A 27,332-nucleotide genomic window follows, 5' to 3' on the forward strand; every position below is an offset into this window, starting at 1 on the left:
CATTGGAACTAGAATTTTCAAAAGTTGGCACCAGTTTTCCAAGCCACTGCCATTGTAGCTCTATCATATCCAAGGCAGCATTCCTAGAGCTATAAGGGACAGGTTCTTTAGGAGGAAATGGGCAAAGAGGAGAGATTCCTCCCGCCCCCCACCCCAGATCGAAGTCTCCAGTTTTCCTACCATGTTTCAGTTCCCACACTTTGATCCTGTTTTGCCAAGTTCTTCTGCTTCCCTCTCCTGGGAAGTTCTAGCCCGCTCCCAGCACCCAAGTAGAAAGCATCAGATCAGAATAGTTGAGACTCTTCCAACACCACCGTGGATTTAAAGTCCTGCCTCGCCGTGGAGGACCCGACTAACGTCTTTACTGCCAGAAGGAAGCCGGGGCGCTGCTGCTTACCCTGGTGATTTGGATATTGTTCAGCTGCTGCTGCCAGTGGAGAATGGTCTCCATCCGGTACACCCACATGTTGATGTTCCCGACCAGCACAGACTTGCCGACTCTCTGGACCAGTGTACATAAGGACGTGTAGAGGGTCTGGAGTAGTTCCCTTATTAGCCTGATGTTTTGCTGGTCTTCGAGGACTGGAGTGGGGGCGGGGGGGGGGGGGTAGAAAAAAGTATTAACAGTCGTGATACTGGAAACACTGTATATTTTATAAGTGGGCCTTTCTTCTCGATTCTGCTCATGTTACGTGGGTACTGCCTCCGGGGATGTGGTTTTCCTTCTCACTGTTATTTATTCTACACTTGGCCAAGCTTCTACACTTGAGGTTACTGGGTAGAGTTTCCATTATCTAGGTCCCTCTTTGTTCTCTTCTCCCTAGTTTTCGACAAAGACTCTTTCTCCCTTCACAGTTTTGCCAGCACCAATGGCTCACCTGATTTGAAGGCAGTTTCTTTTGCCCAGCAGTGACATCCTGCCCAGCAAGTGGTCACTCGTCAGGAATGTGAGTTCCGATCCTGTCTGGCTGAGTCTTTGTGTGATTATGGATAAATTACTCTTTCTTATGGGCCTCAGTTTCCCTCTGTGTACAACGACTCAGATGAGCCAAAGATCTAAAGTTTCTTTTAGATCAAATAGTCTATGAGTCTATTCTGCTTCGTATATAGCTCAATTTTCTAGGAATTTAGAATCCAGAGAGCTTGGTTAGCCAAGGTTGGGATGTGTGCCCACATTGAGAAGTTTGAGAGGCTTATAGCAGGGCAAATGGATACTCCTAATAAAAAGATGGGAGGGTGATGGTGTCTCCCCTTTTCACAAGTGACCCTCCTTTCTGAACTGGAATTTGGCAGAAGTACATCTGGAGTCATTCACTTCCATCCACTCACTCTTCCTTAAATCTAATGACAGGTCCACTCTATCAGAAAACCCATCTGCCCATCCCCATCTCTATAAAAATGGGTGAGGGTGAGGGTGAGAGAGAGAGAGAGAGAGCACGCTCACCTTTCAGTACCACTTTTTCCAAAATGTTCATGAAGTTCTTTTGGGCGATGCCACTCAAGGATGTGAGCTGTGACTTTGCTATCAGTTCCAACAGCTGTGGATAAAAATAGAAGTTGCCAGGCTTAGAACACAGAGACATTTTTCTCCTCTAATCTTTGCTTTCGGGTCACATGACACGTAGAGACAGATCGACAGGGAGAGATAGATGGCAGGCAGGCCCACAGTGCAATAAAAAGCAGATGCTCAAAGTGAAAGACAAATGGGGGGTAATTCAAAACCCAGGAATCAGGCTGAATATTTAATTGCTTTTGTTTTCTTTTCAATATAAAGAGTCTTGCTTCAGCCAGGGTGAATTCATTCTGCCTGTCCTACTTCAGCAAGTGAAGCTGAGGAACTCTAAAGGGAACAAAACTTCCAATGACCTGCAAATGTTGTAGTTGTACACAATCACTCCCAGCAAGAATTTTTCTACCCCTACTTGAACTTCTTCCCCACCGGCACCAACTACTCTCAAGGCACATTAAACCTCATGGTCAGTAAGATGCACACTTTCCAAGGAAGGGGAAATTCTTATCCAGAAGTCTCCTGCTCCTGCAGCATTCAGTAAAAATGTCTGTTAATTAGAATCTTCCATTGCACTTAAATTCCTGTGGAAAGAGGCCAATCACAGGAAAAGAGAGGAATTCAGGGTTGTATCGTATATCTACATATTTCTGCTTAGAGGCTAGGATCCTTATAGCTCCTAACCTTGGGTTCAATTTTTGATTTGACCACCTATTAGCCCTGTGGCTATGGGCAAGTTACTAAATTTCTTGGTGCCCTGGTTTCATCATCTGTACTAATAATACTCAGAGTCATCAAGATTGTTGAGAGCTTTGAATGAGGGAATGCCCATAAAGCACAGTGCCTGGCACAAATTAGGTGGAAAATAGAGGTTGGTGTTTATTGAAAGACTGTGTCCCAATCCCACGACCCCCATTATTGCCAAACACAAAGAAATGAAGGTAATAATTTAAGTTGGTGCGTCCCTAGTCTGGTCTTTCTTTGGTAGCAAAATTCTTTACAGATGTGGCAATATTTTTAAAAAATCTATTAAAAATTCTATTGTTAAAAAGCGAAACTTAAGACTGGAAGGGAATCTTAGAGATCATGTAGTTCAGCCAACTTAACAGATGAACAAAATGAGGCTCAAGAGACTATCAATTTACTGAGAGCAAGGAGAGGACTCAGCAGAGACCTCAACACGCTTGATGCTTTCACGGAGTTATCGAACAAAAGAAGTTGATGTAAAATGAAAATAATCTCCCCAGAGCCCAGCAGGCCCCCAACGCACTCACCTTAGACTTAGAACCAAGACCCCTCTTTGACATTAAAGCTTGAATTTCTGCTCCTAGGAAACTTTTCAAGAGCGTTTCATCTCCTGGCTAGGCCCCAGCCCAACTTCACTTTGGGTCAATAAACATCGAGTGTGACACTGTTGGAAGCATTGGAATCAAGGCTGAGGGAACTAGCAAAGTGACATTCTAAGAAGTAGGCTGCAGAGGAGAACCGAAACTTCTGGATCAAAGCCCTAGGCAATTGAAAGAACCTCTGCTTCCAAGGCATTTGTTTAAAACTTCTGTCCTCCCGGAGCCCTTTTGGAGCCTGTCAAACCACATACAGACTTTTAATTTCCTGAACATAATTTTACTTTTAAGTAAAACAAAGCAAAACAAAAAAAACACCCCAAAACATTTTCCTGCCCGGCTTCTGTATCTCTCACACATGCAGGGAGAAGGAGGTGAGGCAAGGCGGAGGCTGGTTTGTTAAGATTAGTGCTGCTGATCCAAAGATGGAAGTAGGAGCTGATCCAGTGCCCACTGAGAGAGGCGAGAAGTCAGTACATCCGTAGAGGCCACATCCATGGGCGGTGACCACACCCGATGACCTCTGCTTGTCTGGTTCAGCTCTGTCACCAACCAGCACGTGATAGTCAAGAGAGGAGTGACAAATGGCACCAAGGGACCGGCCAGACCTTGCATTTATCTCCCTGACCAACAACAACCAGATTGAGAAGGCCAGCCCGATGGTCTATTAATACACTGTGCCTCACATGACCAGCATAAAGCAAGATGAAAGAAAACAAAAGCCTTGAGTGGCTCTCGGAACGGCAGTTGGCTGTGCACTGTGACTCATCGTGTGGTGGAATGGGGGAGGGCGGGCGGAGCTCTGCCTGAAATCCATCCAAAACCCAGATTCCACGTGACTACCATCTCTTGAGGGTGTCAGTTTTAATCTTGTCTAAAAACACACCAATCACATGGAGAAGGCAACTCGCAAGGCTATGACTATGCATCTGAGGGAAAACAAAAAGCCCTTTGGTCGGATTGAGATGATGTTTGACTAAGGAAGAAGAGTAATACGGCAGTGAAAATTTCTCCATCGACATCAGGATGACATGTCAGCTATGCTATGTTTAACCTGATCTCAAGAAAAAGTCCCTCTTTTCACTGCCAGGCAGTTGTGGGGTCAGGAGAAAAAACCCTGCAATAGGAACACACCCAGCTTCTCTAGCTGGGTGACCTCTACAACTGTCTTTTGTTAGCAAGTATTTTCTGAGTGCCCACTCTGTCCTAGCATTGTGGCAGGTGACGTGGATATGACAGCAGGGTCACATGATAGCTAGACGCATGGAGTTTACTGTCTAGCCTGTGGCATAGGTCATTTAACCTCTCAGAGCCCCATTTTCTTCATTTCTAAAATGGCAATGAAAAGACTACCTACTTTACAGGGTTGTTATAAGAGTTGAAGAGATAAATGTGTAAAAACCCATTCTAAATACCAAATTCAAGGCATTATTACTATTATAAAATATTATTTCTTCCTATTCCAGACCCCAATCTTTTAGTGAAGTTTACAGCTGATATCAGGGTTTAGCAAACTTTCTGTAAGGGGCCAGAGAGTAAATATTTTGGGCTTTGTGGGCTATAGGCTCTTTGTCACAACTACTCTGTTTAGCAGTTATAGTGCAAAAGCAGCCTTAGGCAACATGTAAATGAATAGATGTGGCTGTGTTCCAATAAAACTTTATTTACCAAAACAGGTGGGGGACCGAATTTGGTCCTTGGGCCATAGTTTACCAACTTTACTTCGTGCCTCAGTTTCCCCATCTGTAAACCATGCATAATAATAGTACCAACTTCGGAGTTGCAATGAAGATTGTGTTCATAAAGCATTCAGAATAGTGTCTGATACAAAGAATATACTCAAATTGTTATTAGTTTTTATCATAATGCAGAGAATATCACTAGGTAAAATTAATGCCAGGGTGGGCATAGTGAATTAGTAAAGTACAGATGGTTTAAAGATCTTTAGAATCCTTGTATTTCAATTTTATGTATTGTCAACCAAATGCTTAAATGGTTTCAAATTTTAATATCACTTTCTGTCATTTTTATTATGTTTGTGATACATTTTAATAGCTCCCTATCTGTTGATGAATGTTAACGTTGATACGTTTTACGACTTACATAGTTGCATCTACCGTGAGGTCTTATTTTGCTAACGATAAATGGGGGTTTACTACGCATCAGTGACTGCACTAAGCACCTCACATGTATGATCTCGCTTAGTCCTCAACGGTAACCTGAGGAGTTAGCCTCTCCCTTTGAAAAAGAGGACACTGGCTCAGAGAAGTTAAGTCAAATACCTAAAGTCACACCAGCAGTAGTTAAGTGGTGGACTCTAACCAGATGTGTCTTAACAGAAAACATGTTAAGGACTTCAGCTTTTCAGGGTCGATCAAATTTGCATCTACGGCCAAACTTTAAAACTAGTAGCAATATCACGTATTGCTATATTCTGGGAGACAGGGTCTGGAAATGCCATATCAATATTACACTGTGACAGGTAATCAGCTTTTACTACTAAGGGAGAAATAATCCGCAGAAAGTGTTAATGACATGACTGGGATGGGGCCATTGCTTTGGGTAAACTACTTAGGTCTACTTTCCACAACAGCATAACACTGCAGGCCCCAAACCAGTAGGTAGTATGGTGTGGAGCTAGTGGTAAAGAGGACTTAAATTGATTAATTTTACTTCTGTGTTAAGAGAGCTGTGTGCCGAGGGGAGCAGGACTACATCTAGCAATTTCTTTACCAAGATGACTTAGCTGGCTGGATTCTTTGCCTCCAGCCACAAGAGAGCAAAGGAAAATGTTCTGTTTGGAAATGGCTCTTTCTTTTCGGCCGGGCAAATTTTAGCCCAGGTGCCAGTAATCTGTGCTGTGTTTAAGGAGAGGCAGGAGGGTAAGGAGGAGGAGGAAAAGGAGGAGCAAGACAGCTCTCAGGTCCCTCCTGAACTCCATGGTATCATTGCCGCGTGGGCAGTCTGGGTATCCGGAGTGACTTGCAGTGACTGGTTGTGCAGTGATAGGAATGGGTCTGGGCTACCAGAGGAAGGGATGGTGGTCACCGCATGCCGAAACCACATCCTGCCCTTCAACTTTGGCTCGTGCTCATTTTGGAGACGTCAAGTAGGGGAAAAATCTAGTTGCAAGCAATATCGTATAGCAAATCTTGGAGCGGTTACAACCGCAGTTTGAAGTGGCGTGTGCAACATGACTGGGCAGAAGAGATATTCCCCTCCTATCTCACTTAACCGAAGAAAGGACAGGTTTCTTATCTTCTCTCACCTTCGGTTCGTCATAGCATTCAACTTAAAAAAATCAGCTTATGTCACTTCTCTGCTTGAAACCCTCAAACAGCTTCCCTTAGAAGAGGATCTAACCTCCTTTCCGTGACTGGCAAGGTCCTCCCTGATGTGGCCTGTGCCCCTCCTCCAGCTTCATTCTGTTCTAGCCACAAGGGCCGTCTTTGGTTTCCTGAACAGGCTCAGCTCAGTCTCACCTCCCAGCCTTTGCCTTTGTCACGGCTTCACATGCTGGCTCTGACCCACCCCTCAGGTCTCATTCAAATATCACCTGCTCAGGGAGGCCTTCTGTGACCATCCTCTATGGAAACCTCCCAGTCGCCATTTTTATCTTACTGTGGTTTCATTGTTCCATTTACACATCTCTGAAATGATCTTGTTTCCTTATTTGTTGACTGTCTAATTGGGATATGAACCTCAAGACTGCAGGGGTTGTTTTGTTTACCAATCGCTCTACCCCCAGCCTGGCACGTTGTAGGCAGTCAACCAATATTTATTTTCTAACACATTTGTCTTTTAGAATCAATGAGCATTGTAGCTGCAAGGGACCTGGGAAAGAGTATGCCCAAATTCCTCCTCTTTAGATCAGGAGGCTCATGATGGTCAAATGACACAATCACGGTCAGTGCTAGATCATCTCGACTGTTAGGCTGGAACTCATATGGGGTCTGGTCCCAGACGAATGCTTCAGGAGTAAATTACTTATAGTGCAAACAGATCACCCTTTCCAGGAAGGCAAGCAGCTGACATCTAGAGGAACGGTAAATAAATTGGGCTTCGGAAGCATCAACAGAAAGCAGTAGCTTCCCCGTGTGTTTGTTTCAGACCAAACCACACAGGGGTTAACAATAAGGCTGCTGCTGGAGCATACTCTGTCTTGCATAGGATATTGTTAAGAACGTAACTGATCTCTAAATTCTTCTATCTCCTGTGACTATGGGCTCTGAAGTTTGAATTATAGGTGCGATTGAAAACATGCCTCAGGGTTATCAAAGGCAGGAAAGAAGCTTCAAGAAGCCCCTGCCATTTCTCACGTGTTCAATACCCAAGCTGGGTACCTATAGGAACATTATGTCTTTGCAAGAAACCTTTGGTTACATCAGGCAGTGCCTCTGCTTGTACCGAGTGCCATGTACTTTCAAGACCCTTATTTATTCAGTGGATAACACAGATTAAAAACCTGGAAAGTTTTGTCCTGACTTTGAGCTTGAACACTGACAGGTTGGAAGAGAGAACATTGCAGCTACATTAATAATCTTCAGGCGTGTCAAGATTGGGTAAATATTATTTGCAAGTGAAACATCTCTCTCTAACGGAGTGTTAAAATCCTAAGAAGGAGGGCCAAGTTTACACAAATTAATTGTATTCTCATCTGAGAGAAACTTGCCTGTCTTCTATCCATCCCAGATATTTTTGAACTTGTAATGGTGCCCCGCTCCCTGTTTGCATCAATTTGAGCAGCTCTGTTTGCTTCAATCATCCTGCTTTTAGATTGGGCTTCTCATCTACCCTAGCACTCCTAACCTCTACCCTCTGATTTCATGAGGCTGGATGTCACATTGCCTGGGCCTCTGGTTGACCAGCACTCCCCTCCCATTCTTTCCCATCTCCCAGTTTCTGCTCACAGCATTTGTCCCTGCAAAGCCTTCTTCCTGCCTCAGCACCTAGCCAGCTCCTGGAAGGACTGGTTCTTCAGTCCTTCTTCAGAGATTCTACCTCTTCCAATAGGTTCTCTGGTGCCCGCCCCTCCTCCAGTCTCCTAGACAAGACCAAAACCCCGTCTGCCACTTCAGTAGTTGCACCTTGTCCCCCAAGTAGCCCAGAAGATCCTGATAAGCAGGGACCAGGTCTTCGTTGATTCTCGAGTGGTTATGGCAACACTAGGTAAATGTTATGGATTTCATTCAGAAATACCTATTTAGGAATTTGAAAGCATTCACCGGAAGCAGTCTTTGATCTATGGGGACCTAGCAGGGGGATGCTGTCATCTCCTTGCCTTTGGAGCTCCTCTGTCTGTGGACTGGAGGGGCCTTCGGATCCTAGCTCACAGTTCCTGAAAACAAACCTTACCCTCAACCAGAGCACTTGGGAGTACAGTGTCCAATGCTCTCAGGAGCTTACCTCCTTGCATGGGAGAAAAGTCTGCTGAACTGGCATTTAAAACTCAGCTCACCTGTCCATTTTAGCATATCCCTCTGCATAATAAGCACCTGATAATGTAGAAACTAGACAGAATTTTTGTATATTTTTGTATATTTCTGGCCCATGGTGGGATACGCTTAGATTCGGAGTTCTCAAAACAAATTTGATCTTGAGGCCTTCAAAGTGGGATAGGAAAGGAAATCTGGCAGAAAAAGTATAAAACATCAATCTCTCCATTTTATTTCATCTTTAATCTCTATTGTCTATTTCTATAGTCTATTTGTGTGTTTTCTAATGCCTGTAATTAGGACCCTAAAGATGAGGATATTAATGGCAACAACTGATTCCCATCGAATGCTTACCACATACCAGGTCCTGTTGGAAAGCACTTAAATTTAGTTTTAATTCCCTGAGCAACATGATGGGACAGATACCATTATTAGCACCTTTTATAGGGATGTGATTCACAGATGAATTTATGAATATACGTACATTGAAAGTACGTGCTTATGTTATTTGTTTAGGAGTCCATGGTCAAAAACACCACTGTTTTGGTCTCTTGGCCATTCCTCATTTTTTTCAGGTGCCCCCCCCTTCGATGGGTACCTTTCTACTTTTGAATGTATCCCATTACTTCTGTGGGTTATGTAGGCACCCCTATTTCTTCAGGTAGGTCCCCACCTCTGTGTGTGCTCCCCTACTTCTGTTTGTGAGTGTTCCCTCTTCTGCGGGTACTCAGACATTACAGTATCTGCTTGCCTCAATGCTTGTTAGGACTGAAAACCAGGAATTCTAAGCGGCACAGACTTTCTCCTGTAAGATCCCTGGCAGCCTAATCAGCACTCACTGAAGGACCCACCCTGTGCCCTCAAATGTTAATGCCCCACAGTAGATTCTCACAATTCCAACCATTTCTGTGAGTCATTTTCAAATAGGCTCACGGCTCTGTTCTTTTGACTCTGTGTCCATTGGGGTGGCAGGCCTTCCTCCCTCCAACCCAGCCTCTCTCTCCCAACAGAAAAAGATACCACGGGTTTTAAGACCCAGGTGGCAGGGGCCACCCTCCATCAGAGGAAGGCGCCAAGTATGTGCAGTGCTAAATTAATCCAACGTCACTGTGGCAGAGGAACCTAGCAAAGGAGCCAGGCTTCTCCTGCACATCACGACCCACCAACAGCATGCCCTTAATTGAAGGCATTGGGTTTGAATTTGAGTCATAGTGCCATATTTCAGTCTTTTGTTTGCCAAGCCGCCAGTCAACTTAAACTAAAACATGTTTTTGGAAAAGACTTTTAGGGGTTGTAGGAATGCAGTAACTTGCTGGAAACATTCAAATGGACTTAGGGTGGTAACGCAGAAAAAAATAACGTGCATTGGTTTAGGTTGTGATTTTCTTTTGGGCTGCAGAGGGATAGAGAGTGGGGTTGCAAGCTTTTGCTTGTCCTTTCTGATCTGCTAGCACAGATGGGCCAGTTCTCTCCAGTCAGGAGGTGGTCCTCAAGGTTCTCCAGAACCTTTCTGGTCTAGAGGTGGCATCTACATCCCACAAAGAGAGCTGGAAGACCCGGTCAAAGGGCATCCTGGCATTAAAGCATGAAAACCCTTTCCTGCATGTGTGCCTTACTGTGTCTTGTTTAAAAACGCAATGTGCAAAATCCAGCATTTGGGCTTCCAATAGTTTTTTGAGCTGGTTCCCAAACTTAAAAACACAGGGGTCACCAAAGGGCAGATTTAAGTAGCAATGCATGGACACCACCTTCAGTTAATTAAATCATATGCCCGAGAGGTGGCCTTCTGTAGAGAAACCAGCTTTGCAGGTGATTCTAATGTGCAGCCAGTTCAAATGAGAACCAGTGGGCCACAGCAGGCTTAGTTCAGACAGCTGTGAGTTGATGTGTGGTCTCCAAAACCCTCTCCCAGCTTACTGGAGACCCACTTTCTCCATTGGCCTTTCTTTGCCCTAGCTGAGTTAGTCAGCACTCACCTCCTCATGGGGACCAAATTCCAGCCCTACCACCAGCCCAGCCCCTGGAATGCTCACCGACTTCCCAAGGGAGTTTCCAAAATGTGTTGGTCTTCAGGCATGGTGTAAACCAATTTTTAAAATGACCTTTCATAAATGGGTAAGTTGTTGCCTCTAAAGGTTTTAGATCATCCTTAAAAACCACAGTTAAAATTGTATTTAAGCCATTGGGTGTGTGTGTGTAGAGAAGGGGATGAAGGCAGCGAGTATAATCTGAAGCCTATTAAAATAAGGTACAGATACTATATGAAAACCTTTCCTTCCCAGCTTATATTAAAAACTTTTGACTCCATGAATTCCACAGAACTTTTGTACTTACAGATAAAAATTAGAAAATTTTGAGATAGCGGTGTTGGCCACCTCTTTTATTCCCTCTGCGTTGTCTGTTTCTGAAGAGGGAAGCCAGCATGAACACATTTTGTAAAAAATGTACTTGGCTTTAGGGGTGCCTGGGTGGCTCAGTCGGTTAAGTGCCCAACTTTAGCCCAAGTCATGATCTTGTGGTTCGTGAATTCGAGCCCTACATTGGGCTCTGTGCTGATGTCTCAGAGCAGACCCTGGAGCCTGCTTCAGATTCTGTGTCTCCCTCTCTCTCTCTGCCCCTCCGCACTTGCACTTTGTCTCTCTCTCTCAAAAATAAACATAAAATTTTTTTTTAATGTACTTGGCTTTAAAGAGATTAAAAAACATTTTTTAAAGGCCTTCAAAGTTGGTTCAGTTGTTCACTGGAACTAAGGAATCACTATGGTACTATATTAGACCATTATGTCCAAGTGGTAAGATGGGGAGGACATATTGGCAAGCTACTTTGCAAAGTTGGCTTAAGGGTAAGAATATATGAGATGTGCATTGACTTCCTTAGAAGAAAACCCTCAAAGCGCAGTGCCTATCATTAAAATGTTTTAAGCTCTTTATAAAAATAACATTATTTCTCAAATTATAGAGGACTCTTAACAGTGAAAGGGAAAAAAAAAAAAAAGATTGTTCTTTCCAAAATAGAAACACTTTTCCACTATTGCTGAACCTGACAGCTCTGAGAGCATTCAGCAGTTTCTCTAACTTCAAGATTATTTGAGGGAAAGGGCTCACATTTTATAATTAGATACTATCAGATACAAGTCCTCTATGCTGAGTCTTAATCAAGTGGCAGATTTCCCATTAATCTTTTTTTTTGGAAGTAGAAAAACATTTATCAACTGAATTGAAAAGGCATATTAGGGAGAATCAATGATAATTTAGGTGAGTAGGCAATAATAAATACTAGTAGCTGACTCTGAATAATTGATTCCGATTTGCAGGGTATCTTCATGTATAACATTACTGAGTTCACAGCTACCCTGTGAAGTTGAGGTTGTTCTAAATCTTTCTTACGGAAGGGGCGGCTGAGCCTTAGGCTGTAATAGTATGAAAGTTGCGGGGCTAGGGCCTGACCTCAGACCATTGTACCTTCAGTCCTCTGCTTGCAGAGAACTTACTGTAGCAGTGAAGAGTGTGGACTCTAAGACTGACCAGGTTTCAGATCCCGATTTTGTCGCTTATGTAGCTTTGTGACCTTGGACAAGCCATTTTACTTTGCTGTATTTCCGTTTATTGAAACAGATAATAAAAGTACCCACACTTCATAGGGTTAATGGACGAATAAAGGTGAAGGCACATAACTGCACGAAGATAGAGTTTTGCTATAACGACCTTGTTCCTTTGCTGTATTTCTTGTGAAAGGGAAAACAAGTAGGAAGACCCATCTACAAACTGACTGTTTTGCTGATCAGTTTGTAATTAAGACATCAGAACTGGGTGTCCTCCTCTGACACCTAGAAGATGGAAAGTATTCATATTCTTAGCAACAGAGTTTCCAGCTCTTGCTGGGCCTGTCTCCAACCAGCCTGGGCTGGGTTGCAGGCCACAGTGACCTCCCTGAAATGGCAGAGTCACACTGAATGACGTGAACATTTCATCAAGAAGGTCTCTTATTTTCATCCCTTTTGGATTGGAATAAGGGCTCAGCTGAAAGCTGACAGATTTACTCATGTGGTCACAGGCTCAGCTCAGAGCTTCTAACCTACAAGGAGGCTTGGGTTTTTATCAGGTCAGCTGGGACAGCCAGGCCAGCATCTGCCCTGATGACAGGTGAATGATCCAGGCCTCAAGGGGCCTTGAATGTCATTGCTCTGGCTGAGCCGTGGCAATCATGTGACTCAGTGACGGGGCACTGAGAAGCACAACAACCCAGGAAAAAGAAGATAAAAACCCAGCCACCCAACACCCACAAGGGGTAAATTCCCTCCTACGTTTTTTTTTTTTTTTTAATTTTTTTTTTTTAATGTTTATTTATTTTTGAGACAGAGCATGAACGGGGGAGGGTCAGAGAGAGGGAGACACAGAATCTGAAACAGGCTCCAGGCTCTGAGCCATCAGCCCAGAGCCTGACGCAGGGCTCGAACTCACGGACCGCGAGATCATGACCTGAGCCGAAGTTGGCCGCTTAACCGACTGAGCCACCCAGGTGCCCCCCTCCTACGTTTTTTAAAAATTTGTTTTTAATGTTTTATTTTGGTTTTTGAGAGACAAAGAGAGACAGAGTGCAAGCAGGGGAGGGGCAGAGAGAGGGGGAGACACAGAATCTGAAGCAGGCTCCAGGCTCTGAGCTGTCTGCACGGAGCCTGATGCAGGGCCTGAACCCGTGAATGTAAGATCATGACCTGAGCTGAAGTCAGCCGCTTAACTGACTGAACCACCCAGGAGCCCCTAGTCCCTCCTACTTCTGAGACTAAAACCCAAACAGCTGCTACCTCTCAGGTTGAACCACTGACAGAAATGCACAACAGAGCTAAGGGTGGGGGGGAAACAACAACAATAAACCAATTAAAAAGAATCACTGATTTGGAGGGCATGTTTAGACTTATTTGCTTTACTACCTTCATCATTAATATCTTGCCAAAGCTCCTTAAAATTTTTTTTTCCCCGACATGGGGTTTCAAATGGAAAGCAATGGACCTGAACAGGTAGTTAGTTTCACGCTTTAGGTGAACAAGAGACTGAACGTGGGGTGGGAGGGAGTCAGGGGAAAGATGCACTGAGGGGCTTTGAACTTGTCTGGTGTTGTAGCCTAAACCAAGAATGCCGTGGGGTCACCTAGAGTCTGCTAAAACAGGACAAGGAGGAGGACAGTGAGAACAATCAGAGGTACAGAAGGTTTTAAAATAAGCCATGGTGTTTTTTGGCTTTCTTACTACTGAATTCTCTCTTGCTAATGTGGCTGCCAGAGCCCTTGCTGCCTGCAGTGTGTTCCCATTTATGGTGGGGGGCGGGAAGTGGCTCTCATGAGGACTATGGCCCTTCCTGTCTGTCACGGCCAATCTCAGGGACATCCTCACGGGATCCACGTAAGGACTCGAAGTACATCTGGACAGAAGGGAGTTGAGAAGTCTGTTTTCTGCTTTCCTCAAAATTCCCAGTGTCCTACAGAGTTATTCTTTGCGGGGGGGGGGGGGGAGCTATCTCAAGAGAACCTGAAAAAGATAATTCAACGGAGACCCTGGGAACCTATAGAGACTTACCCGTACGACGTAGTTAAATCTTCTGGAGTCCAGAATGGCAGTTGAGAAGTCCAGCCTGTTGAAAGCTTCCCCCAGAGTGCAATATCCATGGCGCTGAATGTGAAAACGGGGGGCACAGAGGTCATTCTCCAGAACGGTCCACCTGGACTCTACTGGCAAGCTGGATGCCTGTCTTAGGTAACCTGTGGCCATATGCTGTTTTCCTGGGCCATGATAAGCTCTTTCTGGGAGCCCCCTGCGAGCTACAAAGACAGACAGTGCAGCTAGCAGCTGCTTTAGTCTGTGACTCACATGTTAAACACCCCTCTTCATGACTTGAATGGGAAAATCCTAAGTAGTTGCTTATCTGGGAAAGGTCAGGAGTTGGACATAGGATGGGAGATGAAGATAGCTGGTCACTGTAGCATCTCCTGGGAGGAGAATTAGACTTCCTTGTGTCAACCCTGCCTGCTACCTTGCCTCGCATCTTTACTGCTCTTCTCATTGGGATCACCAGAAACATTTTTTTTTTTTTTTTTTTATTAAGGCTTCATGAGGAGGCAAAAAGAACTTTTGATTTTTTACCTATGAACGCACAAGCACTGGGAGCAGAGAGCCCTGACTCACAGTCTCAGCTCTGCTCTGAGTATCTGGATAATGGCGGGTGTGCCCTTGACCTCCGTGGGGCCCCAAACCGCAGAGGGACTTATGTATTCACCAAGGTCCCTGACAGTGGTAGAAATTCCATCGTTCTACCACACTGCCTGATAACCTAGATATCTGAGCAGATGCCTGTGCAGGGAGAAGATGTACATAAAAGGGTTTTATAAAGTGCCACGCAAATGTAGTTGTTACAGTGCCTTGTCCCCTTCTAGGTCTAGCTCAGTGTCTCATACTGAGCAGACATGAAAACTTCTGCTGTGTTTAGTGATTAGCCCCTCCAGGGCTAAAACTTAACAAAGTTGGAGTCTGAAGAGATCTCAGAACAAGAAAGAGGCACTGTTCTCGGGGCAAGGCCAAGGCTTTATAACAACACATTTGAGATGGGTATACTAATCTTTATAAAGCACTTTTACATACGTGATCTCACTGAATGACTGGGGAGTCCACCTAGTGACTTTGGCTTCTCACTCTCTCTGATGGTTGGGTAGGTGGTGAGCTGCTAGCCACTACCCCCCACACCCAGCCATGATTTGAAGTCATATTCTTGCCCACTTTCCCTCCCTTTCCTGTTGGGAGAGGCATAAAGCTAAGCATACGCTTTAAGGAACAGATGGATGCTCACCTCTTTAGTACTTCCTTTGTGAACATAAATCCATTTTTCTTGGTGGAAATCTACAGAGGCAAAAAAAAAAAAAAATCAAAAACAAAAAACCTCACAGCTTTAAAATTTGCAACATGCCCCCAATTTTAAACTTGTTTCTTTTTCATATACTCCAAAGTGTTAAAAAAGTTTTAACAAAAAAAGACAGAGACTCTACTGACAATCTAAGAAATGCAAATGCCTAATTTCTGCAGTGTATACATATCGGAGTTATGCTTACTGGGTCTGAAGCTCTCCAAATCTTTGATCATCAGATTTAGTATACCAAAGCTCCAAACTGAAAAAAATCAAATACCTAAGTACAAGTTTGTTTTAAAGGTCAAACCTACAACTTATACAAGGCCATAAAAAGTAGAAATAAAGCAGATAACATGAAGAGATCATGTAGTATGGGTGGATTAAACGAAAGATCTGTGATTCTGGCTTATTTCTAGAACTTTATACTCTTACACCCAGCATCTAGAAATGTAGTAGTATTTAGACAAGGAAAGAGGGAGAAACAAATCTATTTTCAAAGCCTCCCAACACAGTGCCAAATAAAAGCACATGCTGGAACTGATTCAGCTGACCATATCACTGTATAATAACTAAATTAACTACGTCAAACATTAGTGACAAGAGGGGGGAGAAAACCCCACTGTGAGTAGCAACTGACTTATAAACAAGACTATAAAGAACACATTGATCTTGCTTGTAAAATGCACGTCCGGGTTTCTGAGTGCAAAGTTCCCAATGACCTCTGTCAATGACACAGTAAACATTAAAGCAGATGTCTAACACTCGAGGTCTGATTTTCTCCCCTCCCCCCACAAAGAACCAATCCTAGCGATCTTCAAACAGCTTTCTTTTAGGTTCAAAACAAATGGCTTACACTGGGTTTTGGTTTTGCTATTCAGCATGTCCTTCTTTCTCTTCTTGGCTGCAACATCATAGTTCAGGCTGTTGAAAAGATTCTCCTTATCGTATACTTCCTTGTTGCAATAACTAGGAATAACAGGAGAGGGGATGAGCTGTAGCAGCTATACTTTAATAAGAGCTGTTTCTATAAATAACTTACCGGGTTATAAAACACAAACATACATCTTCTCAAACAAAACAATAACCCCCTCAAAAGAAGTCTGTTCAGGCACAGACCTCCCTCTTTGGGGATGAAATATTGTCACATCTCTGTGGAAGGCAGGGATGGGGGCTTCTACTGCTTTTGAATTCCCAACAGTGCCTGCCATTGTGTTTGACACACAGCCCTTTACCCTTTAACTAAAGGCAATGCCGGGCACTACAATATTACTTTAAGCAAAAATGACGACTTCAGGGGGGAGGGAGAGGGATGATTACTGCTATCACTGTGGTACACAATGCCTTCATTTTGCAAAAGTATCCACCCTAAGCTGCTTTCTAAGAAAAAAAAAAAAAAAACAAAAAACGTCTTTATGGAGATATAATTCACATACCATACAATCCACCCATTTAAAGTGTACCCAAGCTTCTTTTAACTAGCATGCTTCCATCATGCCTTTGAAACATGATCACATTAACAAAAATCTGACTTACACACTCCATTTCTAGGAGACGTTGAGCATACAGTGCTAATTGTTTAGATTTCATGGAATTCCGTGACTAACACTCAGCATCATGCTGTGAGGTGAAGACCTTGGGTCCTAAATGAAACCAGCTGATTTCACAATTCATAAATTTATAAGGGCTGAAAAAACAGAACTGCCCAATACACAGGTCCCTGAAGGACACACAGATTCAACTTGGGTCAGGTGCATATTTCTGCCAGTAGGCTGAGCTGTTATTTTGGGGAGCTGAGTTCTATTCTGTGATACCACATAAGTTCACAGTAAATCTCTGAAGAGTTTTCATTGAAAGGATGCTGGAGAAATATTGAAGTACAGTGAGTAGATCCCCCAAGCCCCATGGGGATGTATGTACAAGGCAGGATTTAGAATTCCCACTAGTAAAACATAAATCAGGTGCTTTTTCTTGTATCACCGATATATCAGAGCTCTTTAATTTTCTGAGTTCCTTTGCTGAATTTAAAATGTGGTTTGCTTTACATCTTCTTTGGACATACATCTGTTGGATAAAATGAGGCACACCTGCACTTCTCTATTCCACAGACATTATGTAAATGGTACAAGAGAAAAGAGGGTTTGAAACAATTTCCAGTATCCTGTTGCTACAATCGTCTCAAGTAGCACTTCGATAAGTACAATAAGTATCTTGCTACATAAATGCTTACACATGATATCACCAACAACGTGCTCAGTGTTTCTGGACCCAGAGGAATAAGCTTGATGGATAATCTATCATTTGTTAATCTGCCCTTGTAAGGCCATGTTTAATACCACTTATTGAGATTTCTAACATCTCTAGCCTTCTTTTCATTTGGGGAAACTGGATATTTTTAGGTTTCATAGAGATTACTGCAGAAATGTCTTCTCTTAGAGACAGTTTCTTAAACGAGCCAAGGGTGAATGTTTGGGGCCAGGCTCTGTGTCACGCATGAGTGTGTGTTTGTCTACTTGCATGACAGTAGTGTACAAAACCACCGACTGGTCAGTGATCTGCTCCAAGGTCAGCAAGAAAAGAGAGAATAAGGGAGCGCTGGACTCTGAGTCCTTAAAGCCAACTTAAGAATTTCAATCAAAGTTGAGAAGGGGAAAACATGGAAGGTTACTTGACTGGTCCATGGTGTACCAAAGCTGAGAACAGCCTTTAGAAAGCAAAGTTAAGAACGTTTTTCATGTAAAAACACCACATGAAGGCTTATTTTTAAAGAAAACACACTCCTACACCATGAACGAAAACCTAGAGCTTAAATTCCACCTGTAGAGAACCATAAAATGAAGCGGTCTTATTCTCAGTCACACTTTTGAGGTTTGGCAGAAAGTTTCCAGAGCCTAGACCTTAGATTGTGGCCATTCCCCAGAGATTTTAAATATTTACAGTTCACCTTACTCTCTTCTAATTGAGAACATTACTCAAAGGAATTTGAGCACCTGCTTTCCTCATAGAAATGACAATAATCTGCTTTAAGCCCGAGCGACTCATTTCCAAAGTTAGTTGAAGAAGAATTTGACATCATTGATGATGTTCTTCCACTGTAGAATGTAGAAACGCTTCAACCAAATACAAACCCTGCATTTTTCTCTTGATTATTAGGTTTTGGACTTCAGAGGTGGGGCCTGGAAGGAAGGGCTAGGAGGTTTATTTGTGTTGTCTGCTTGTAGCTTTTCTTTCAAGCAATAACATACTCAGTTAGAGGTTATTCTGAGAGTTCAATTATGTCCATCCATTTCAAGGAAATGCAAAGCCAAGAGAAAATTACAACTGAAATTTTTAACAAGAAAAACCACCACCATTTAGGAACCATGACATTTAACTTTTTTTTTTTTTATGTAGAACTATTTAAGGATGCTAATTACCTCATTAAATTCAAGAATAGCCACTGAAGTTGCCATTTGGTGGTTAGTTTTTACTAATCTTGATTTTTATAGGCACAGGCACAGAATAAGAAAAAAGACCTCTCCCAGCCTTATACTATCAATATACACGTACCTAGATATTTAAAGACAACTTTAGAAATGATGGAAAGATTTCAAAATAAGACCATTTGGGCAGAGGAGATAAGGGCACCGGTGGGGGGAAAGGCCTATTTCTCATTTTGTTCCGCAATCACAGGCCATTTAAGAAAGCTATGGAGGGCCTAAAGGGTTTGGTGGTGGATTAAAGCTGGTGAGATTTCTATGCTAATTTGCTCCAATACAGACGCAAATCGTCAGACTCCCTACCCAGATTGTTCTGGTGAAACAAACAGCCTACTATATGAAGCTTGTAGAACAGTGCCTTGCACACAGTAAGCACTCATAAAAATTTGACCTATTATTTTTGTCTTCTGCACTACTCGTCCAGGGCACCAAGCTTCCTGCTTCCTGGTTCAGCCTCAGCTATGTGCAGAGCAACATTGGAGTTTTCAGCTGCAGGCCTGTAGACTTGGAGAAGAGTGGCCTGAGGCTCAGATCGCTGAGATGACTCATTCTGGGGGTGGGGGAAGCTGGAGGGTTGTTGGTGAGGCTTGGAGGTACCTCAACTACCACTTCCTTGAAGCATTCTTGGACCACCCCCAATTCATGCCAAGCGCTTTCCCTGAACTTTTCATCTGCCCACCCACATTTAAACTGGTCATTCCTCTGCTGTCTTATGCAAGTACCCCTTTTAAATGAGGGGTACTGCTTTAAACTTATCCTAAAGCCTGCCATGATCTCTGTTCATGGCTGGGATGGGCTTTGTAAGGTTCTGCTGTTGGAAGGGGACAGGGCCCAGAACACAGAATGGCCAGCAGAGTCCAGAGAACGCGTGCTGTCCAGACGGGCTGTGGTCAACTGTAAACACTCTCCCCAGGTCGGAACACACCAAATGTACCCTTCATTCCCGACTCTTGTTCAGGCAGCTCACAGAATTGGATGTGGAATTAGAGAAGTGTAGCAGGCCTCTGTTGTCCTCTGTTTTATTACCTCCCCTCCCCCTTTGGAAAGGGCCGTCGGCCTTTTGTTTTCTCCTAACAGGAGAGGCATTCACCTGTGTAGGCAGGCGGTCAGCCCAAACCTTACATCACAGAGAAACATGACCAAGACTAAAAACAGTGGGGATATTTGAGACTCCAGACCTAGGTCCAAGAAGGCCAACTGCTTTTAAGAAGTTGGCAGACTTCTCATGCTAAGTAGGGAAGGGATTGTTTACAATTGGTGGAGGAAAAAAATACTCCGCAAACAAACAGCCAGCTGCTTTGCCAGGAGCTACCAAACGATTGCTAAACTCTGACTCCTCCAAGAGCCACAGGTGGCCACTATATTGATCACCACTTGTTGTAACTATGGCGGTGCTACAGCACTGGCTCAGAAGGCACGAAACGGGAAGAAAGAAGGAGGCTCATGAAGGGGTCTGAGGGGTGTGAAGCTACCTGATCCCAGCCTAGGTTAAACTTTTGTGGTAAGTTAAAACCATCTTCAAGGTCTCCCACTCTGTGGCGAGAGGCACCACTACCTGCTTCTAAAGGGGAGTGATACCAGCTTATCTCTTGGAGCAGATACAGTGTGAATATTTACGTGAACCAGAGGCTCAGTATCTTGAATCCTCTTCTGCTGAACGACTGCATCCTACTGACGAGCAACCTATAATCATATTTGGGTGAGCCGCTGGGACATCGTTCAGCAGATCCTTGCTGTATTTCCCCAGAAAGAATCTGGACTGTTGTACAGAAATAAAAGTAACAAACTATCAATATCATCATTCCTTAGGAATGAGGAGGCAGGAAGGAAGCTTCTATTCTACTAGAAGCAAGCTTCTAGTCAAGGGAGAATAATTTAGGCATAATTGGTAACTCGTCTCCCTAAAAGGTTAAGAGTCTAGTGACAGCAGTTGGTCTATTTTTCTATTAAGTAAATTATCTGATTTGCAATAAGACTTCTTATTTGCTCTCCAAACTCTACAGTTTGCCTCAGAATATCTTTAACATAAGGGTTATATATGCTTTTGTCTCTCCTGACAGACCCCCAGGATTAAATGCTTTTTTTTCTTTTTCCATTGGAAGACTAAAGGAGTTTGAGGTTTTACAAATAACAATCAGATGGGGGGGGGGCGCGCTCTGGAGGTCAAGCTGTCAAAATAACCACACTTTCTTGACAGTTTTCTTAAAATTGAGTGCCAGGGGGCTCAGCCAAAAAAACCACAGGTAAATCTCAGTAAGTGGGAACCTGGTCCGGTTACAGAACTCATCACTGGAATCAATTTAAGGGTTCTGGTGCCAGTGGTTTCAACCAAAGGCTGCACGAACAGGCATCCAAGGGTGACTGGGCTGCACTGATCGCCTCTGGACCCGCTTTCATTGCCCTTCCCACCTGTTCCAAATGTCAGCGATCTGGAAGTCATCTGTTGCGATCCGGGACTGACAGATTCCAGACCACTTCACTTACTAGACAGCGCTTCTGTGTTAGAACCAAACGGAGCGGACCTCGGGTTTTCAACCAGACTGACGGGGCTCGGGGATGGGGGGTGGGGTACTTTCTGCAATTGACGGGCATCACTTGACATTATTTCGCTCAGAAAACTGACCGAAAGGGCCACTGAAGAAACAGGTGCAAGCGCTTCGTCCTTTCAAAAGCAGAAGGCTTGTGGGTGGCCTTCCCGCCTCCCTTCCCTCCTCCGCAGCTTCGCAGTCGCGAGTCTTCACCCTGGTTCCGCCAGTCCGCCCCGCAAGCGCCGGTGCCCCGGGGACCATCTGGCCGCCCCTTCCTGGTTACTCATCCTCCCTGCCCACTCTGCGGTCGCCCGTGCGTGGGAAGAGCCTGGAGGTGCTGCACCCATGTCCGATCGCGTCACCCGACTTGTGCCCACGGCGCTAGGGTGCTCCGAGCCCCGCCACCCCCAGCGGTTGAAAGGTGCGAAGCCCGCTCGCCCGCGCCCCCGCCCAGGCGGACGGCGCGACTCCAGTGTCCTTAAGGCGGGGGTCCCCTGAAGTTGTATGCTTGAGTTTGAACATTTGCGGACAAGGTCTGCGTCTGTCGTCAGATTCCCAGAGGGACCCGGGGCTCTGTAAAGAGTTGTGCCCACTTGGAGACGCAGACCCTGAATAATAAGAAAAACCAAATTCCCCGAATCCCGTGCTCTAGCGACCTCTGCAGAAACCCCGTCAACTTCTCTCTCCTCCCCTGCACTCCGCCGCCCCCCCCCCCGCCCTCGTCCAGGGGCTTCCTCCTCACCCTGTTCCAGCCCTGCGTGCCCCCCACTCTCCCGCCCCTGCGCCCCCGAAACCAGACCAGGTCTGTTTCGCGGGGCTGCACGTTGGTGGCGGATCCACTCACCTGCTGAGGTCGCTCACGAAGCTGCCGCTCTTCTCATCCAGGAAGCGCTTCCAGCCATCGGCCGTCTTCACCCAGCTCTGCCCGGGGGACCGCCAGTCCTGCCCGAGGAATGGCATGGCTCCGGGGGCGACGCGACGGTCGGACTCGGCGGACTGACGGACAGGACCGGCCGGGCGGCCTCGGGGACGCGCTGCCCTGGGCGGACGCTCAGGGGTGCTGGGGCCGACGCGGGGGCGGCTGCAGGGAGGCGGCGTGGAGGGCTGCGGGGTTCGGGGGCCGCGGAGCCGAGCGCCTGGGCTCGGAGAGGGCGCGGCGCCGGGGAGGGCCGCAGGGCGCGCGGGGCTGGCCAGTGTGCCGCGCCGCCGTCCCGGCCGCAGTATTTATCGCGGGCCGCCGGCCCCGGCCCTTTGTTGCCGGAAGAGCCGCCTGCTCTTAGCCCGGCCCCCCCGCCGGAGCCCACGTGGCTTTGTTTATGGGCTCGGCTTGTTTTCCGAGGCGCCCGCGGCTCCCGCTCCCGAGGCTGTTGCACAACCGCGCGCCGGTGGAAACTTGAAGCCGCGCTGCCAGGCCGGGGCTCCCGCCGCCCCTCCGCCCCTGGCCCCCCGGCGCCCGCTCCCCGCCCCCCAGGGCGCAGCTGCCGCCGCCGCCGCCGGGAGAGCGGGGCCCGGCGCTCGGGAAGCCGCGCCCCGTCCTCCCGCGGCTCCCGGGCTGGCGCGGCGCAGAAAGGAGGCCCGAGCGGCGTCTGGGTCACTGCTGGGCGGGGGTGGGGAGGAGGGAGAGCTCCCCTCCCATCCCCGAGCTGTCACTGCGCCCCGCGATCAGAGCAGCTCTTCCGGAACTGGGGGAGCACAGCGCGGCCAGGAGCAGAGCGGGGGAGGAGACCACAGCCTCCGAGCCTCTCTCGCAGCCCCAGCCCCGGCTCTTGGACGGAAGAGGGCAACCCCTGCGGGGCGGCGGTGGGGAGGAGGGGCAGCCCCCACCCCACCCTGCCCCCGAGCCGCCGTCAACGTGTCCTCTGCCAGGCCTGTCTCCGAGGGTGCCAAAGAGAGGACAAGGACAGGGAGGCCGGGCGCTTCTGGTGCCTGCGGGGTGGGAGCGGAGAGCAGGGACAGTCCCCCACCCTACTCTCTCTCTCAGCACGCTAAGCGAGCAGCGCCGACCTCTGGGGCACCAGGCCGCACGTTAAAGGTGTCCGATCCTCGCTCCAGCTCCGGGGCTGTGCCCGCCTCTCCTTCCCGCTGTTCAACATCCTCAGGGCTGTTAATTTCTCTGCGGGAAATACTAGGCCAGGAGTTATGTTTTAGTTTTGGTGTGCGTTGAGGGCGAGGGACGCAGAAGCCCATCCACCCGACCGATGGGGGTTAAAGGAAGTGCGGTGAGCTGGCGGTGCCCCAGTGCAGGTGCCGAGACCCTCAGGGACTAGCTTGTTAACCCGGTCTTCATAACCTCGGGCAAGCAGCCAGTGTGGGAGCGACACGGGTTTTCCAGATGAGGGCACTAAGGGCCCCAGAGGAAAGTTAAGCCGGTGACTTACCCAGGATGCCAAGGCTAACTTCTTCACAAGCCTTAGTGCCATCTGAAATCACCCTGTTCAGTTTTAGTTTTAGTTTGTTTGTAATAATCCATTCCTCTCCATCCCTCTCTGCCGAACATAAACTCCTTGAGAGCTCCTAGGTCTTGTTGGAGGGATATCCCAGCACCTTGCCAGGCCAAGAGTAGACTTTCAATAACTATTTGTTGTAGGAATAGGCGATCGGATGTGGGAGGCTGCTGGCTCGGGGTAGCTCAGGAAACCCTTCGTGACTTCTAGTTATGATGCTTCACAGTCTGATCTGTTTGGCAATGAGAAGGCACATAGCAGTTGTAGCAAGTAAAAATTCCACACTCAAGAATTAGTTTCAAACTTGACCCCTCAATATTCCTTCCTCTGCAGCCATCTACAAGTGTTTTCTGTTCCACAGACTGTGCAATCTTTAAGGCTTAAAGTAGGCAAAGTGATCGTGTGAGCCTTGGGAGGGGTGCATGGTGGAGGGGGAAGGAGATGTTTTTAATAAAGTCTGTTTTCAAGTAGCCAGAGTTTTCTGATTCAGGTTTCCCACCATAAATAATTTATTAGTGTGGTAATAGTAAAAATAGCTTGTAAAAACAGCGCAGAAGATCCTAAACAAATGATAAACACAGTGATCATGCTAACAGATGAGACAATGTTGAGTCTGGCCTTTGCTGGACAGAACTGATATCTGCAAGGGAGTGTAATTGAGGGATGTGATTATTAAAGATGCCTGCTAGTTACATGTCCCTAAGCTACATCACTATAGAAACCGAAGAAGGCAGAAGATTTGAATTCTAATTCTGCTAGGGCAACACACTGCTGTCTGATGTGGATGAATGACTTAAATTCTGGAGGCTCAGTTTTTTGAACAATCAAGAAAAAAATAGAGCCTCTAATGCCTCCCTCTCTGGATTGAAATCATTGTAAGTGGGATTATTCGTACTAGTTCTTCCATCCTCTTTGGTGACGTTACACATCCACGGGGCCCATGGCCTCTTAGTGATGTGTACTTCTCTGATTCTTGATGTTGGGCTTGGCTAGGTGACTTGCTTTGGTCGGTGAGATGCCGGCGGATATGACATGAGGAGACATGGGGTGCGTGCTTGTCTGGTTGATTGTGTGTTCTTGTGTTTCCGTGGCAAGGGTATACCCAGGGTGGCCACGGCTAGAGCCTTGGTCCCAGGATGGCACACAGGGAGCGGACACCTCTGTTGCCCTACAGATACATCAGCAAGAAATAAACGTTTATTCTTGAATGCCACTGACATTATTGTGGTCTTTGTTACACAGCCAGTAGCGACAAAGGATTGAGTGGCTGAAAGTTTGTCAAAGTTTTTTTCACTTCTAAAATTCAAGTATATGTAGGAAATCACTTTTTTTTTTGCTAAGAATTAATCTCAGAAAGCCTCAGTGTTTGTTTGTTGTACTTCAGCTCTATCTTCCTTCTAAAAAAAAAAAGAAAGAAAAAATAAAGAAAAGAAAAGAACAAAAAGTTGTGGTTATCCTATCTAACCCAGCCTTCTTCTGAAGTGTCAGTGACTGCTTTAGATTTCCCACACCATTAAACATCTAACTCGACACTTCTTCAAACATATGGTTTCTGCTAGGAAGCCTTTCAATGCTGAGCCCCTCAGGATAAAGAAAGTGCTAGACTATCTTTAGAACAGTTAGCTTCATATCAGATACTGGCTGGACTTTGCAAAGTCTTGCGATTGGAGGCCATATCGCGACTGAGCATTTGAGAACCACAAAGACAAGGTATCAGCTAAGGTGTCTTAGCTTCCGACTGAAGATGCAGAGGCAGACAGATGCTCCGAGAATTTCACAAGGCACAGGCCGGGGAGGACCCGCATGGCCTGGTTTGAGCAGGGCACACAATGCGAGTACGTTTGCATGGACACTGGGCCACTGCCTCTCCTGACCAGCTTCCTACCACAGATTGCCCATGTGACATGCTGGGTATTTGATTTTTTAAAAAAAATATTTATTTTTGAGAGAGAGAGGGCGTGTGAGAGTAGGGGAGAGGCAGAGAGAGAAGGGAACAGAGGATCTGAAGCAGGATCTGCACTGACAGCAGTGAGCCTGACACGGGGCTCGAACTCACAAACCGTGAGATCATGACCTGAGTGGAAGTCGAATGCTTAACCAACTGAGCCACCCAGGCACCCCTGGGTAGTTGATTTTTTTAAAAAAATGTGTGCTTCTCCTCTATGGGGCTGTGAACTCCTTGTTGGTAGGGCCGTGTCTTCGTGTTTTAGTCACCACAGTGCTTGTCATGGTGTTTAGTATGTGACTCTCGCAATCAGTAAATGACTCAATAAGTGTTGAACTACTCACGATGCTATTATTCCCCTGTCTTCTCCTGTTGACCCCTAATTCCTCTGAAGGACACAGCAGGGTAGAGAGGAGGGAGGGTGGGCAGCCCCGAATCCTAGCCCGCATAGCTGAGTCCTCCACGAGTCGGACCTTACCAGCTGGTGAGGCAAATAGGGAAGGAGGTCAAAAGGTGACATCTTAGAAAAAAACATTTTAAGTGTTTAAACACTTGCTCCCCCACGGCAGAGGCTAGCCATGCTGAAGACACTGTGTCAAGCACTTTGCAAACGTGATCCGGTTTAATACTCCTCACAAAAGCCTGTGAAATGGGTGTGATCGTTCCCTGTTTTACAGATGAGGAAGCCGAGGCTCTGAAAAGTTAGGTAGCCTGTCTTGAAGATCAGCTAGCCAGTAGGGTGAAACCCAAGCTCGTCCCCGGGTCTGTCTCCAACCCCGAAGAGCCAGACTGGGTTCGAATCACAGTTCCCCACTTAAATAGCTGTGTGGCCTTGGACAAGTTACTTATCCTCTCAGTTTCCTCATTTGCAAAATGGGAATCATGATAGTACCCACCTCAAAGGGTGTAGTGAGGATTTATTGAGTTAGTGTGCATACAATAATGTGCACCAATGGTAAAGAGTATTATTATCTTTATGCAAAATTTGCACCTCCAGCTTTTATTTGCTTAAGTCCATGTCTACCCACCGAATTTTAACTTTCGAGGGCATGGAGCATAGCTCATCCAGCTAATTTCCAGATGTGGGAAAAACCGTCTATACTGGAGCAAGTTGTACAATGAAATGATAGCTTGCCTATTACTAGCTGCAATTTCTTGCACTTAAACTATGGAAATGGGTCTTATTCTGCTCAGAAGACTACATTTCCAAAGGCAAACCCAGCATAATTTTAGCCTGCCCACTGCCTCATAAGGCTGTTTATAGAAATTGTTTGTGGAAAGGATTGATAAATACGAAGTGCTCTGTTGTTTCCAGCCCCAAATGACATTTGTTTATGGTTTTGGCTGAGGGACTGACTACTTCTCACTAAAATGCAATGCTGTTTTGTTTTTTCATAGTTTCTCTTTCTGAAAGGTTGTGTTTTTTGTTTTTTGTTTTTTTTTGTTTTTTTAATACTTATCAGCAGTAGTTGTAATTTAAAAATAGCTTGTTGGGTGGGGCGGGGGCTGGGATCAACCAAATCTGTTGGCTCGCTCTGTCCAAGTTAGAGTGCATTTTGTAAAGGGGGAGCTAGAGGAACTCAGGATATTAAATTCAACCTGTCAGTGCTGTCGCAGGACCGTGTGTTTAATGCCACAACAATCTGCATATGACCCTACACCCTGTCTGTCTAGGGTGGGGCATCCTTGAAACAGTGTGAAATACGTCTGTTAGGTGTGTTTGAGCAGGAACTGCTGGCTGTGTGGTATTTTTGGGTCTCT

The 27,332-nt window shown here is 45.9% G+C and overlaps 1 protein-coding gene across 1 annotated transcript in view; it reads right to left on the reverse strand.

Annotated features, from left to right (window-relative positions):
- The window catches only part of FBXO32 (F-box protein 32), a 35,774-nt gene extending 13,350 nt beyond the window's left edge, over nucleotides 1–22,424 (reverse strand). The window contains exons 1-6 of the mRNA XM_047074153.1: nucleotides 22,027–22,424; nucleotides 16,032–16,144; nucleotides 15,122–15,171; nucleotides 13,858–13,950; nucleotides 1,445–1,538; nucleotides 398–582 (exon numbers count right to left, since the gene is read on the reverse strand). Coding sequence (XP_046930109.1) covers nucleotides 398–582; nucleotides 1,445–1,538; nucleotides 13,858–13,950; nucleotides 15,122–15,171; nucleotides 16,032–16,144; nucleotides 22,027–22,142 — 651 coding nt within the window. The 5' untranslated portion in view covers nucleotides 22,143–22,424. The remainder of the gene's footprint in view (nucleotides 1–397; nucleotides 583–1,444; nucleotides 1,539–13,857; nucleotides 13,951–15,121; nucleotides 15,172–16,031; nucleotides 16,145–22,026) is intronic.
- Nucleotides 22,425–27,332: the final 4,908 nt, after the last annotated feature.

Source organism: Lynx rufus, unplaced genomic scaffold (assembly GCF_022079265.1).
Source record: "Lynx rufus isolate CCGP_SWC_20201006 ecotype Redwood Valley unplaced genomic scaffold, mLynRuf1.p SCAF_12, whole genome shotgun sequence".
NCBI lineage: Eukaryota > Metazoa > Chordata > Mammalia > Carnivora > Felidae > Lynx > Lynx rufus.